This window comes from Chiloscyllium plagiosum, chromosome 7 (assembly GCF_004010195.1).
Source record: "Chiloscyllium plagiosum isolate BGI_BamShark_2017 chromosome 7, ASM401019v2, whole genome shotgun sequence".
Lineage (NCBI taxonomy): Eukaryota > Metazoa > Chordata > Chondrichthyes > Orectolobiformes > Hemiscylliidae > Chiloscyllium > Chiloscyllium plagiosum.
In genome coordinates, this window is record NC_057716.1 from 17,721,409 (window position 1) to 17,735,444 (window position 14,036).

The following is a 14,036-nucleotide window of genomic DNA, read 5'->3' on the forward strand; positions in this document are numbered from 1 at the left end:
CTGAACAAAGAGACCTTGGAGTGCAGGTTCATAGCTCCTTGAAAGTGGAGTCGCAGGTGGATAGGATAGTGAAGAAGGTGTTTGGTATGCTTTCCTTTATTGGTCAGAGTATTGAGTACAGGAGTTGGGAGGTCATGTTGCGGCTGTACAGGACATTGGTTAGGCCACTGTTGGAATATTGCGTGCAGTTCTGGTCTCCTCCCTATCGGAAAGAATTTGTGAAACTTGAAAGGGTTTAGAAAAGATTTACAAGGATGTTGCCAGGGTTGGAGGATTTGAGCTATAGCGAGAGGTTGAACAGGCTGTTTTCCCTGGAGCGTCAGAGGCTGAGGGGTGACCTTATACAGGTTTACAAAATTATGAGGGACATGGATAGGATAAATAGGCAAAGTCTTTTCCCTGGGGTCGGGGAGTCCAAAACTAGAGGGCATAGGTTTAGGGTGAGAGGGGAAAGATACAAAAGAGACCTCAGGGGCAACGTTTTCACACAGAGGGTGGTACGTGTATGGAATGAGCTGCCAGAGAAGTGTTGGAGGCTGGTACAATTGCAACATTTAAGAGGCATTTGGATGTGTGTATGATAGGAAGCGTTTGGGGGGATATGGGCCGGGTGCTGGCATGTGGGACTAGATTGGGATATCTGGTCAGCATGGACAGGTTGGACCGAAGGGTCTGTTTCCTTGCTGTACATCTCTATGACTCTATGACAGAAGTTGAAATGGAGAAAGATGTGCCATCCATCAGTTTTGCTCAGTATCCTCTTCATTAATATTCAAGACTTGGATGGAGCTATTAAGCACAAACTATACTCTTTCAAAGTAGTTTTAATAAATTGAGTTGGCTATGTCATTTAAGTTCAGAAAATACATGCAGTTACACCCGGATGTTCCTGTGCCCCACCATTCTGAAATCTCTCCATCTAAATAATATTCTGTTTGTTTATTCTTCCTGCCAAAGCAGTCAGTCTCACCTTTTCACATGTACTCCATTTGCCAAATTCTTTCCCACTTACTTAAACCATCTTTGACCCTTTGAAGACTCTTCATATTCTCCTTAAAATCTGTTTTGCTTTCTTTTAATCATCAACAAAACTGGTTACTTTACGCCATATCCTAACATGACAGTAATCTCCCCAAAATCATGAGCTTTCTTTTTAATTGTAAATCCAAATAATTGTGTTCAAAATTCAAGTAATCTACATCAATTGGTCTTTTTACCTCCTTTGCGTGTTACATTCTCAACAAATGCTAACAAATTTGTCAAGTAAGTTTTTCCCAAAACCATTTCGACTTTGATTGTATATTGATTTTCTAGTTCCTCAGTCCATGCCAATATACTATCTGCAAATCAATGGACACTGACATTGTTTAAACTGTATTCATTCATTTGAAAATGAAGAAAACGTTCAAGCTCCGACTCCATTCTCTTTTCAGATTGTGTATCCAGAATTATGATTCATAGAACTATGTATTTTATATCTAAATCGAAAGGAATTGTGTTCCAATTGGCATTTGACTTTCGTTGGGAGTAACCAAATGTTTTTTAAATAGTGACCACAGCTGATCCTCGATTATCCGAACCTCAGTTTTCCGAATTCCAGATTATCCAGACAAGATTGCAAGGTCCCGATGCTTGGCTAAACTGTGTTATCTGGCATTCGATTATCCGAACATTCAATAACAAAATACTCCCCTCCCATATTGTTCTGATAATTGAAGTTCCTCTGTTCTTTACCTGGTCAGGTATCAAGCAGGTTTTGGAACATGTTGGGAGTCAGCGTTTTACCTTGTGTCAATTTTTGTTTTGCCTGATGTTGTTGAGTTTGATTTTCTTTTCATTTGTAATATTTATGTAATGTCATGTTCAGCATTCTTTTCAGAAATAAACCATCATCCTAAGGGTGCTTTCAATAATCATGATTTGATTTGTTAGCTATTCAGAGGTTGGTTGTTACTTACCATCTCAGATGTTTAAACTTATTGTGAGAATATCCCTTCTTGAGATACCTAAAGATCTGCAATGCATTTCTGCTCCATTCACTCAATAGGGACCTTAGCTGAAACAAATAAAAGAGGAACCTCCTGGCAAAGGATAGGCATTCAACTCTGGCTGGGAACTAGAATTAACTTTCCGTTTCAAGCCCAGATCCCATTTACTTCATGGGGCAGTAGCCTCCAAAAGGTGGTTTGGGTTTGTTCACCAGTCGTTCAATTTTTTTTATTTTAAAAGAGCTCATTTTGAGACACTGTAATGTGTTACCTTCCATAACTAAGGAAAATCAAGTGTAATGCATATGTTCTATCTATTTGATGACAGAGTACTCTCAGTCAACATTGTGTGAAGAACAAAGAATTCATGGGGCACCTTGCCATTCTCTCAAAATGATTTATTTTTAATGATGACAGTTTTCTCTCCTAAGATCATAAGAAATAGGAATAAGACTAAGTCATTTGACTCCTAGAGTGTGCTGCATATTCGGTAAGATCATGGCTGATTTGATTGTGGCTCCAACTCCAGGTTCCTGCCTGCTTCCTATAGCCTTTAACTCATAGACTCATACAGCCTGGAAACAGACCCTTTGGTCCAATGTGTCCATGCCAACAAAGTTTCCCAAACTAAACTAGTCCCAGTTGCCTGCATTTGGTCCATATCCCTCTAAATCTTTTAAATTCATGTAACTATCCAATTGTCTTTTGAATGTTGTAATTGTACCTGCATCTACCACTTTCTCTGGCAGCTTATTCCATGTACGAACTATGTATTGTTTGAAAACGTTGCCAATTAGGTCACTTTTAAATTTTACTCCTCTCAGGATGTCGGTTTGCTTGCTGAGCTAAAAGTTTTGTTTTCAGATGCTTCGTCGCCATACTAGGTAACATTTTAAGTGAGCTTCCGAATGAAGCACTGGTGGTGTAGCCCGCTTTCTATTTGTGTTTGGGTTTCCTTGGGTTGGTGATGGCATTTCCTGTGGTGATGTCATTGCCATTTCTTTTTATCAAAGGATGGTAAATGGGATCAATGACAATGTTTTTGTTGATAGAAGCTTCTATCAACAAACACATAGACCTGGATCCTATTTAACCCCCCTTCCCAGCGAGAAAAAAAAACAGGAAGTGACATCAACCCAAGGAAACCCAAACACACAAATAAAAAGCTGGAGGCACTACCAGTGCTTCATCTGGAGGCTCACTGGAGATGTTACCTAGTATGGTGACGAAATGTCTGAAAACGAACCTTCTTGCGCAGCAAGCAAACCTACATCCAGAACCTCAACCTGAGCTACAAATCTTCTCAAAACTCGTTTACTCCTCTCACCTTAAAAATATGTCCCCTGGTTTTGAACTTATGTACCCTAGGGAAAAGACCTTTGCTCTTTACCATATCTATGCCCCTCATGATGTTATAAACCTCTAAGGTCACCCCTCAACCTTCTATGCTCCAGTGGAAAAACTCCCAGTCTATCCTTCTAATTCAAACCATCCAATCCTGGCAACATCCTGATAAATCTTTTCTGTACCCTCTCCAATTTAATAATATCCTTCCTATAACAGGGCGACAAGAACTGTACACAGTACTCCAAAAGTGGCCTTACCGACGTCCTGTACAACCTCAACATGACAGCCCAACTCCTATACTCAATGGTCTGAGCAATGAAGGCAAGTGTCTACCTGTGATGCAACTTTCAAAGAACTATGTACCTGATCCCGTAGATCTCTCTGTTCGGCAATACTACCCAGGACCCTACCATTAACCGTCTTGCCCTTGCATGTTTTACCAAAATGCAATATCTCACATTTATCAAAATTAAACTCCATCTGCCACTCGTCACCCCATTGGCCCAATTGATCAAGATCCCTTTGTAACCTTAGATAACCTTCTTCACTGTCCATTTATACCACCAATTTTGGTGTGTCTGCAAACTTCCTAACCTTGCCTCCTAAATTCTCTTCCAAATCATTTATATACATGGCAAACAAAAGTGGATCCCTGTGGAGCAATGCTCATCACAGGCCTTCAGTCTGAAAAACAGTCCTTTCTCCTACTGTCAAGCCAATTTTGTATCCATGGAACTCTCAGATCCTCAACTGAATGGTTTGAAATTTCTGCAGAAAGTTTCCCTGAACTGTCAAATTCCACCCCACTCTGTTCTCCACCCCACCCCCTCCCCCAACCACCACCACCACCACAGTAAAGACTTGGGGGAGAATGAGGCTTTTCACAAACCAGTTTCACCCTGAGAACGATGGCCAGCAGGCAGAGGCTGTGGGATGAAGAAATCATTCATTTTTGCAGTTTCAGTGCCTGCTGTAATGCTGGGAGTGCCTCTGAGATGATGCGCAGTCAGATCCCACATGGTATTCCTTGATTAAGGGATTAATCTCTGCCTGAATGTCAGGTTGCAGAATCACAGCCTGCAGTTTCTGCACCTTCAAAACATTGAGCTCAGTCTCAGAGCCTGCACTAATCTCCCAGAGACTAAAACAAGCTCCCTGTCAAACTGAGCACACATCTCTCTCCATCCATGAACCTTTTTCTCTCTGGCTCTCTCTTTTGCTCTCTCTCTCTCTCTCTCACACAGTCTCGCTGTAATGTCCAGAGACAACACTGAGAGATAGACTGACTTCAAACAGCAGCTTTACCGTAACATTTCAAATTTGCCTCCAGCCCTTGACTAAAACAGAAGTATTACTCTGCAGTTCTTAGAAATGTTCCACATCCTCTTACACTGCGACTTTACAAAACCATGTCTGAGAGTGGGACATTCAGTCCTTGAGCAGACTTTGAAAACTCATTCATCATTGCTACACATTTTGTTTTGAAAAGTATGACAAGGGGCTGAGCTCCCAGTTTAAATCAGGGGGAGGTACTGCCTCCTGTTGGGAAGACTTTACAATTCCCCAGTATCACTAGATCAAACTTCTGTCTAACCCAGCCTTGGATACAGCATATTTGATGACCCTGCTCTCTAGGGAAGAGAATTCCAAAGCCTAAAGTCTTTGGAAGAGAAAATTCATCCTCATCTTAGTCTTCAATGGAAGGATCGTTGTTTTTAAACTCAGACTCTTTGTTCTACATTCTCCCACAATGGGGAAACTGTGTTAGCACTTATCCTTAAAACCTTAAAATATTGCAGTAGCCATAGTGGAACAAGTTTTCATTTTATAAGCTCTTGGTCACTTTTTTGCCAAATAGACTATGCTGAAAGAAGGAAGGAAAGAGTAATGCTAAAGGAGTAATCAGTTTCTCTGAACAGAGAAAATTTTACTTAAAGTGTAGCTGCAAATGTCTGGTCTAATTTATTTTGGGCATGTGGTCTATTTGTTTACAAGTGCAGCACTTTTAAAAAAATTATGGCTGCACATATGCATCATCTTAAAGGGACACCCTGTGAGTGGACTGCACAGCAACGTGTGTGTCTTTAAAAACCCAGCAGTGGATTTGTTGGACTTCAGTCCCTTAAGTTTCTCTATTGTTTTTCTGCTGGTCTTCATTTTCTTAATTTTGTCACTCTTATTAGGCATTATGATGGAGTCTGTTTCTAATGTGAAATTTGTGTCTTCCACTGAAGACGAACAATATTTGTTCATTGTCTCTGTCGCTTTCTCATTCCCTATTATAACATATTCTGTTTCTGCCTCATGGGGATCAGGTTTAGCTGATGCGGCTAATCAGTAACATTGTAATCAGCAGTAAATGATTATTACTTGTATTAACATGACTTAACAGAAGTAGCTTAAGAATTTGTTCTTTTTTTCTTGTTTGTTTAGATTCAGCTTGTAACAGTGCCCCTGGATCTGGCCCAAGCTCCCCCAATAATAGCTCCAACAACATCACTACAGAAAATGGGATTGCAGGATCGGCAACCAACATGCCAACCGAGGTAATCTTTTTACGGCAAATGTCACTCCCACAAATGTGCATTTAAAAGAAATTCAATTCTGCTTCAACATTTTTTTTGTCCACAGTTTATGTGAGATTACTAAGGTCATTAATACAGGCTTGTCATGAAAAACTCACATAATCCACAAATATTCATAGACATTGACAGCACAGCAAAAGGCCATTTGGCCTATCGGGTCCATACTAGTCAACAAAGATCTGGCTGCAGTAATCTCATTTTCCACCTTTTGGCCCATATTCCAGACTATTGGCAAAGCAAATGTTTACCTAAACATCGCTTACAGTTTCTGATTCAACCACCTTTTCACTTGAGTTTTAGACTTCCAACATCCTTTAATTGAAAAACAATTCTTCTCAATTCTCCTCCTAGCTTTCTTCTACTTACCTGAAATCTGTACCCTTATGTATCCCAGTATTGACTCCTCTACTAATGGAAAAAGTGTCTTCCTATCCACCCTGTCTTTCCGGTGTGCTTTCTACGTTCCTACTATTCATCATGTAATCACTTGCCTTGTTATCCTTCCCCCCAAGTATTTTGCCGCACACTTCTCCAAGTTCAATTCAGTGTTCTGCTTGCCTGACCAGGCTGTTGAAATCCTCTTTAAGTTTTGGGCTATCAGCCTCAGTATTTACCGCCCTATCAATTTTCATGTCGTCAGTGAACTTTCTGATCATATCCTGTACATTTAAGTTGAAATCGCTCATGAACACCAGAAACAGCAAGAGCCCCAGCCTCGAGCCTGCAGAACCACATTGGAAACAGACCATCGGTTGTGCAAACATTCCTTTCCCCTGTTAAAAATCACACAACACCAGGTTATAGTCCAACAGGTTTATTTGAAGCACTAGCTTTCGGAGCACTGTTCCTTCACCAGGTGGTTGTCAACCACCTAATGAAGAAGCTGAGCTCCAAAAGCTAGTGCTTCCAAATAAACCTATTGGACTATAACCTGGTGTTGTGTGATTTTTAACTTTGTACACCCCAGTCCAACACCGGCGCCTCCAAATCATTCCTTTACCCTCACCTTATGCTTCCTGCCTCTCAGCCAATTTTAGATCCAAGATATCACTTTGCCTTGGATTCCATTGTCTCTTACTTTCTTGACTTGTCTGCCATGAACGACTTTATCAAGAGCTTGCTAAAGTCCATGTCAATGCAGTTTCCTCAACAACAATGCTTGCTATTTCTCAAAATATTCAATCAAATCTGTCAAGCATGGAAATCTTGACCTAATCAAGCAGTTTTGATCTGATTAATCCTTGTCTGTCCACGTGCAGATATGTCCTGTCCCTCAGAACTCATTCTAATAAATTCTCCACCACTAAGCTTGGACTAAATAAAACCAAGACAAACAAAGTATTGTGAATGCTAGAGGTCTGAAACAAGAACAGAAAGATCTGAAGAAACACAGCAGGTTTGGCAGAATCTTTGGGGAGAAGAATAGAGGTAACATTTTGAGTCTAGTGACCCTTCATCAGAACTGAAAGCAGCTGGCAAATGGTGATATTTATGCTGATGATATGGAGGGAGAGATTGCTGATGATAAACCAGGAGAGAGAGGAATACTGAATTTGTCTTAACAGGAAATGTGAATAGTGGAAAATGGGTTGGCTGTGCTGGCTGCAACAGGACCTGGAAGTAATGGGGTTGGTAATGAATTGGAGGAGGATGTTCACTTTCTGAAATTATTCAACTCAGTGTGTTGAATCTGCTGATAAGGTACCTAGACAGAAGGTGCTATGTTGTTTCTGTAGCTTATATTGAGCTTTGCTTGAGAACTGCAGCAGGCCTGAAAAACAGAAATGTTGGCATGGGAACATGGTGGTGTTGAAATGACAGGCAAGTGGAAGCTCAGGGTCATTTTTATGAAGTGGAGGTGTTCCAACAAGTAAAAAATTTGTTCAACAAAGCAAAGTGTTTCATCTTTCCAATTTGGAGGAAACTATATTGTGACAGCAAATAATGTCTCGTAGACTAGATTAATTGAAGTGCAGGTAAATCACTGTTTATCCTGGAAGGTGTATTTTGGATCTTGGATAGTGAGGAGGGAGTAGGTAAACAGGCAAGTATTACACTTTCTAAATTGCTTGGGAAGGTGCTATGGGGTTATAGGAAGATGTTGACTGTGGAGAAGTAGACCAGGGTATCCCAGAGGGAATGGTCCCTGCAAACATTGACAAGGGAGGGTCATTGGACTTGAAATGTTAACTCTATTTTTCCATCTACAGATGCTTCACAACCTGCTGAGTTTCTCCAGCTCTGTCTGTTCTTGTTTCAAATCTCCAGCATCTGCAGTTCTTTGTTTTAGTTTAGTGTTTAATTCACTGCCACATCTTTTCCAGTTATGCCCACCTTGAAGAAGTTCTGTGGCACTCTGGCAGAATTTTTATTTGAATCTTTCTTCTTGTTCACCATCATTGCTTTTATTTTCCCTCCTAGTATTGGACAAAATATTTGCCAAAACTTACTTTCACAGCCACATCTCATTGCCTTCAGTACAGATTTACCACATGTGTTTGAACTGAAGTTTCACGCTTTGTTTTTTTTTTAACTCCATTCAGGATCATCCACCTAACTCTGTGATGTACAACACTCCTCAGACAACTATTCTTGCCATATCCTAATATCCACATTGAGTGCCACATGCCACCACATGAACACATTCGACCTCTCTCTCTATCAGCACTTCCTCATGCTGTCTTCAAGCAGGTCTGTCTCTATTCCACTTTGTTTTTTTTGGCTCATTCAACATTTTAAGAAGAACATTTTTCTCTCCCTTTCAAGTAGTAAGGAATGAGACATATGTACACACACAGACTCATATACACGAATGCACACACACAGTGCCACTTACTCCATTTCTCCTAACCCCACTTCTTGTCAGGTATTTACCATACCTTCTGACCTGCCAATCGACATTAGTTCCCAGTTAAACAAAGCATCTCTCTCACATATTTTATCCTTATCTTCAAATCCCTCTTAAGAACTCTTTATTCCTATCTTTATAATCTTTTCTAGCTCTACAGCCCTCCTGTTCTACCCTGCTGAGCTTCTGTGATCTTGATTATTCTACCATGTGATGTCATGCCTGTAGCTGCTGAAGCCCTAAGTTCAGTTTTGGAGAGAGGTTTGAAGGAGAATGTAGAAACTGAGAGAGAGGGTATCTATAATAATGGGAGATGTCCTTACATCCAGGTGAATCACTTTACAGTCAGAGATGACAAAAACAGGGAGATGATTCAGGTTATGACCTTGGTGCCATTGCTTACATTTCGTTGCAACAATTTATTCTAAGCTCATTGCTCTGCCCATCACAGTATTATTTAATGTTCTTGGTTTTAAATAAGTACCCAGTTTCCGTGTAAGAAGTACTTTTAATCCCTACCTCAATATCCTTCTTCTAGTGGAATGTTCCATATTCTAATGGCCCTTGCTGGAGAGGGCAATATTTTTGAACACCCATCAGACTTCCTCTAATAATATTGTAATTATACCTCCATGTTGCTGATTTAATATTAGCTGAAATAATCTTTCAATATTTAACCTCTTAAAGTGTTGCAATTTTAAAGTGTCTTTGATCTCACTTTACTTTTTCAGTTCCTTACTGGGGGAGAAATTCCTTTTTATAAAGCCACTTCTCATTCCTGGTAGTGAATCTTTATTACATCAGGATATATTGTACATTGTACTGTACAAATTGAACAACAAATTCCTGTCATTTGGTTTCAATGTCCCATGTGCAAAAATCCAGAATTAGATTTGTCTTTTTATGATCTTTTCTACTTGCACTGCCAGTTTTGAAGATCTGTGTGCCCATAAATCTTTACTCCTCCATCCATTTATCATTACTGTTTGCATCGTGTTCCCTTGCAGTCTCTACTCACGATTGTATACCTTTTAATATGATGTACCATGTATTTATTTTTGTACCTTGGCAATGCTTTCTGAAAGTTTGTGTGTGCAGCTTCAGTTGCATTCTCTTTATCTATACACTTTGATGTCACAAACAGTTCAATCAGATGAACATGGTATGTATGTTACAGATCACAAATTGCTCCTTCCTTTCAAAATGTTAATTTGATTCCATAATGTTATGGAGCTTTTATCCATAACCTGAATGAAACTAAATGAGCACTCCCTTCCTGGCTCACCCTTTCCCATTAATTGAACAATGTATAATATTTGCCACCATCTAGTACGTTGATGTAATTCTAGTTTCTGAAGATACTTACTTCTGCTGATTGCTCCCCAATCCCTTTACTAGTCTGGTGTGCATATCTTCTGGGACTTGATACCTGCCTATATTTAGCCTCCTCAACTTTATCAAGATAGTTTTTTTTTTAGAATATTTATCTCCAAAAATCCTTTTGACATTGTTCTGAGGTTGTCCGTCTTGCTCCACTTTCACCTTTGTCTGTAAATATGGAAGCAAAATACTTATTAAACCATTTTGTTTGAATACACAGTGTCCTCATTGGCTCTGTGATCCCACCTTTTCTAATGCTTTTACATAATGAGTTTGGAAAAGCATTTTTTTAACTGCACTCTTTTTTTATATACTTAAGATTAGCTTTAGAAGCGAAAGATGCAATTGATGGGGTAACAGCAAGTAGATTTCACTTTGGTTTTTGGAATCTATGACGAACATTGCCACTTGGTTTAACAAACAATTATCAGCAACACTAAATCTAATCTGTATTCTTGTAAATACAATAAAACCTCAACAGTTTACTGACAAATGGAAACTTTAGTGATAATCCGAGTCTCTTGCTTATCTTTTGGTGAGCTGATTCTAAAATTTTAGTTTTATAAAGTCATGGAAAATTCAATAAATGTCAACTGAATAGCAATTTGATAAAATGCTTTTTACTGTTGATATTCATATGTCATCCCTTTCCTGTTTCAGTCCACGATGCCTCACAAACTGGTTACTCGAGATAGTTCAGTGACCCAATTGCCTCTGTATACTTCACCATCTTTGCCCAACATAACTCTAGGTCTGCCAGCTACTGGTCCCTCCAGCGTAAGTACTGAACCACCTAATATTGCTCATGTACTGTAGATGACAAATTATAGTGGAAATATCTAGTCAACATTGATTAAATCTGCTAGTGGCTGCATTCCATATCATTTATTTCTTTATCATTTATTAGCTGTTCTGGTGGAAAGTTCACTGGTGGTTAAGGAACGGTGAGCAGATCCTTGCAATTGTGTTAAACAATTCACCATTCTTTAGCTGAGAGAACTGTGGGCATTGCCTTAGCTGTTCCTCATCCCACTTCCATTGTGTAAATGGATATGGTGAAGTGGCAATTTAGGATGGTTTTCTGAATATTTCAATGTCCACTAGTTCTCAGTTTTGAAGCACTGGTTCGCACCTATGATTCACGAAGTAGCGAATTCCTGATCTTGGTTAAGTTATTTGAGGCCCCAGGTAAAGGTTGAGCTGGATTGTAAAGCAGTACTACTCCACCCCTCCCAGTCTTGCGGGCATTTATTTTAGTAGTAGTCTAAAAACAGATAATATGACTATTGAATAGAAAATCAGAGAGTGCTATCTTGGGAAAATTTATGAGTTAGCCTTACTTATGAATTTTCAATATACTGTCAATGTTGAATAGAACCCAAGGCACAACCATATATTCTGATGCCCAATCTTGAAATTGATTTGAGTTTTGTGCAATTCAAGGAGGGAAATTGTTCAAGTTGTAATTGCTTTTGTCTGAGCACTCCACCTTTATACTAATTGCAGAGTGAAAAATGAGCAGTGATCCCTTGTACATTATGCAACACTGATTTGCCCAATCCATTAATCTGCCTGAATGGAAACAAAATAGTTGTAAAAAGAAATCTTGGATTGTGGACAAAGCTGGCAAGGCCTCATTTGTTATCATGAAGTGATTAACATTCTCCTTAAACTGCTACAGTTTATGTAATAATACTGTTCCAACAATTGTCCTAGTCATGGTACTTTTACCCAGTGATGATAAGATTTGCTAGAGCTGCTCGGGAGGATTTAAACTAGTAAGGTTGGTGGGCGCTGGGTGGGAGATAGTGAGGAAAGAGATTAATCTGTTGAAAACAGAAGCTAGTCAAACTGTCAGGGCAGGCAGGGACAAGGTAGAATGAATAAATTAAACTGCATTTATTTCAATGCAAGGGGCCTAACAGGGAAGGCAGATGAACTCAGGGCATGGTTAGGAACATGGGACTGGGCTATCATAGCAATTACAGAAACATGGCTCAGGGATGGGCAGGACTGGCAGCTTAATGTTCCAGGATACAAATGCTACAGGATGAATAGAAATGGAGGCAAGAGAGGAGGGGGAGTAGCGTTTTTGATATGGGATAGCATTACAGCTGTACTGAGGGAGGATATTCCCAGAAATACATCCAGGGAAGTTATTTGGACGGAACTGGAGAAATAGGAAAGGGATGATCACCTTATTGGGGTTGTATTATAGAGCCCCTAGAAGTCAGAGGGAAATTGAGAAACACACTTGTAAGGAGATCTCAGCTATCTGTAAGAATAATAGGGTGGTTATGGTAGGGGATTTTAACTTTAAAACATAGACTGGGACTGCCATAGTGTTAAGGGTTTAGATACAGAGGAATTTGTTAAGTGTGTACAAGAAAATTTTCTGATTCAGTAGACTTTGCTATCTCCGTCTGTATTCATCTGTTTCTTGATTTTTGGTGAAGTGAATCCAGGCATTGGCACTGAGAAAGAAGTGGAGTCCAGTAATGCACTCAATCCTGGCTAATGAGACTAGCAAACATTTCAGACTGGACTCTTACAATTCTACCACAGTTCAGCTGGGATTATTCTGCAATTGGATCAGCTGTAAATTGGATACAGAAGAAATTCCAAATGTGAAATATAATGATATTTATAATTATTGCGATTAAAATGTTTTGTGTGATTATTCACACAAAACAGATATGAAATTGTTCAAAGTGTTTTGTATTTGCATACAGGGAGCCTCTGGGCAAGCAGAAGGTGAAAGAGTGGGCATGCAAGGACTCCCATTGAACACTCCATTTATTGCTGGTACTCATCTGCCACATTACATTGCCACGTTGGATAAAGATGGCAGTAGCGGGCATACACCTCTCTTGCAGCATATGGTCTTATTGGATCAATCTACACCACAGAGTCCACTCATAACTGGTAGGTAAATGTATAAAATAGCCTTGAATGATTCAGGTGTGTGTGAGAGATACAACTTTTCTAATACACTATCAGGAAACCGAGGGAATGAACAGTATGAAAAGAGTATGTGATATGTATATTAATAATAAAAGGGAACTTGATTTCTGTGCCTTTGAAATTACACAATGTAAAGATTGGAGTAGAAGACAGAATGTTTGCATGAAATTTCTTTACCTATTATTTAATAGAGATGGAAATGTGTTGCTGGAAAGGCGCAGCAGGTCAGGCAGCATCTAGGGAACAGGAGAATCGACGTTTCGGGCATTTGCCCTTCTTCAGGAAAGAAGGGCTAATGCCCGAAACGTCGATTCTCCTGTTCCCTAGATGCTGCCTGACCTGCTGCGCTTTTCCAGCAACACATTTCCATCTCTGATCTCCAGCATCTGCAGACCTCACTTTCTCCTATTATTTAATAGAGCCATGTAATGGAACATAATAATGCCACTGAAATTCCAATGAATTTTCTATGTATGTAATGAACATTCATAAACTAAGAATCATTATAAGAGCCTCAGCCTGTTTATTTGAAATATAAGGTTGAGACACCCCAAGTCACTCTAGTATAGCCATGAGCAACTGGCTTAAAATCTGTGGCAAAGGCCAAAGAACTGGTTGCTTGTCTGCTTGTTTGTTCCAGCATTAATACTTGGAAGGAGTCAAGAAGAGAAAAAGAAATTTCAGACTTGATTTTTCTTTTGTTTAGTAATTCTCACTTTGGTGCATATGACCAAATTTTGTTGGGTTTTGTTCCTAACTAAAATACATCCTATTTCTGTACGAACATGTGTTTCAATGCATTGTTCTTTTTCCCTGAATCTGGCAACATTCAGTTCACCGAAACAAGGAAATTTGGACAATGAGTTACACAGATGATTGAAACATTGCTTCTTTGCTTAAGGTGCTAGGTTTGAACCCAGCTCC

General features: G+C 39.5%; 1 protein-coding gene across 12 annotated transcripts in view; it reads left to right on the forward strand.

Annotated features, from left to right (window-relative positions):
* The window catches only part of hdac4 (histone deacetylase 4), a 492,096-nt gene that overhangs the window by 357,298 nt on the left and 120,762 nt on the right, over positions 1-14,036 (forward strand). For all 12 annotated transcript variants that reach the window (XM_043693112.1, XM_043693104.1, XM_043693105.1 and 9 more), the window contains 3 exons: positions 5,769-5,881; positions 10,809-10,925; positions 12,881-13,073. In XM_043693112.1, the coding sequence (XP_043549047.1) occupies positions 5,769-5,881; positions 10,809-10,925; positions 12,881-13,073 (423 nt within the window). The remainder of the gene's footprint in view (positions 1-5,768; positions 5,882-10,808; positions 10,926-12,880; positions 13,074-14,036) is intronic.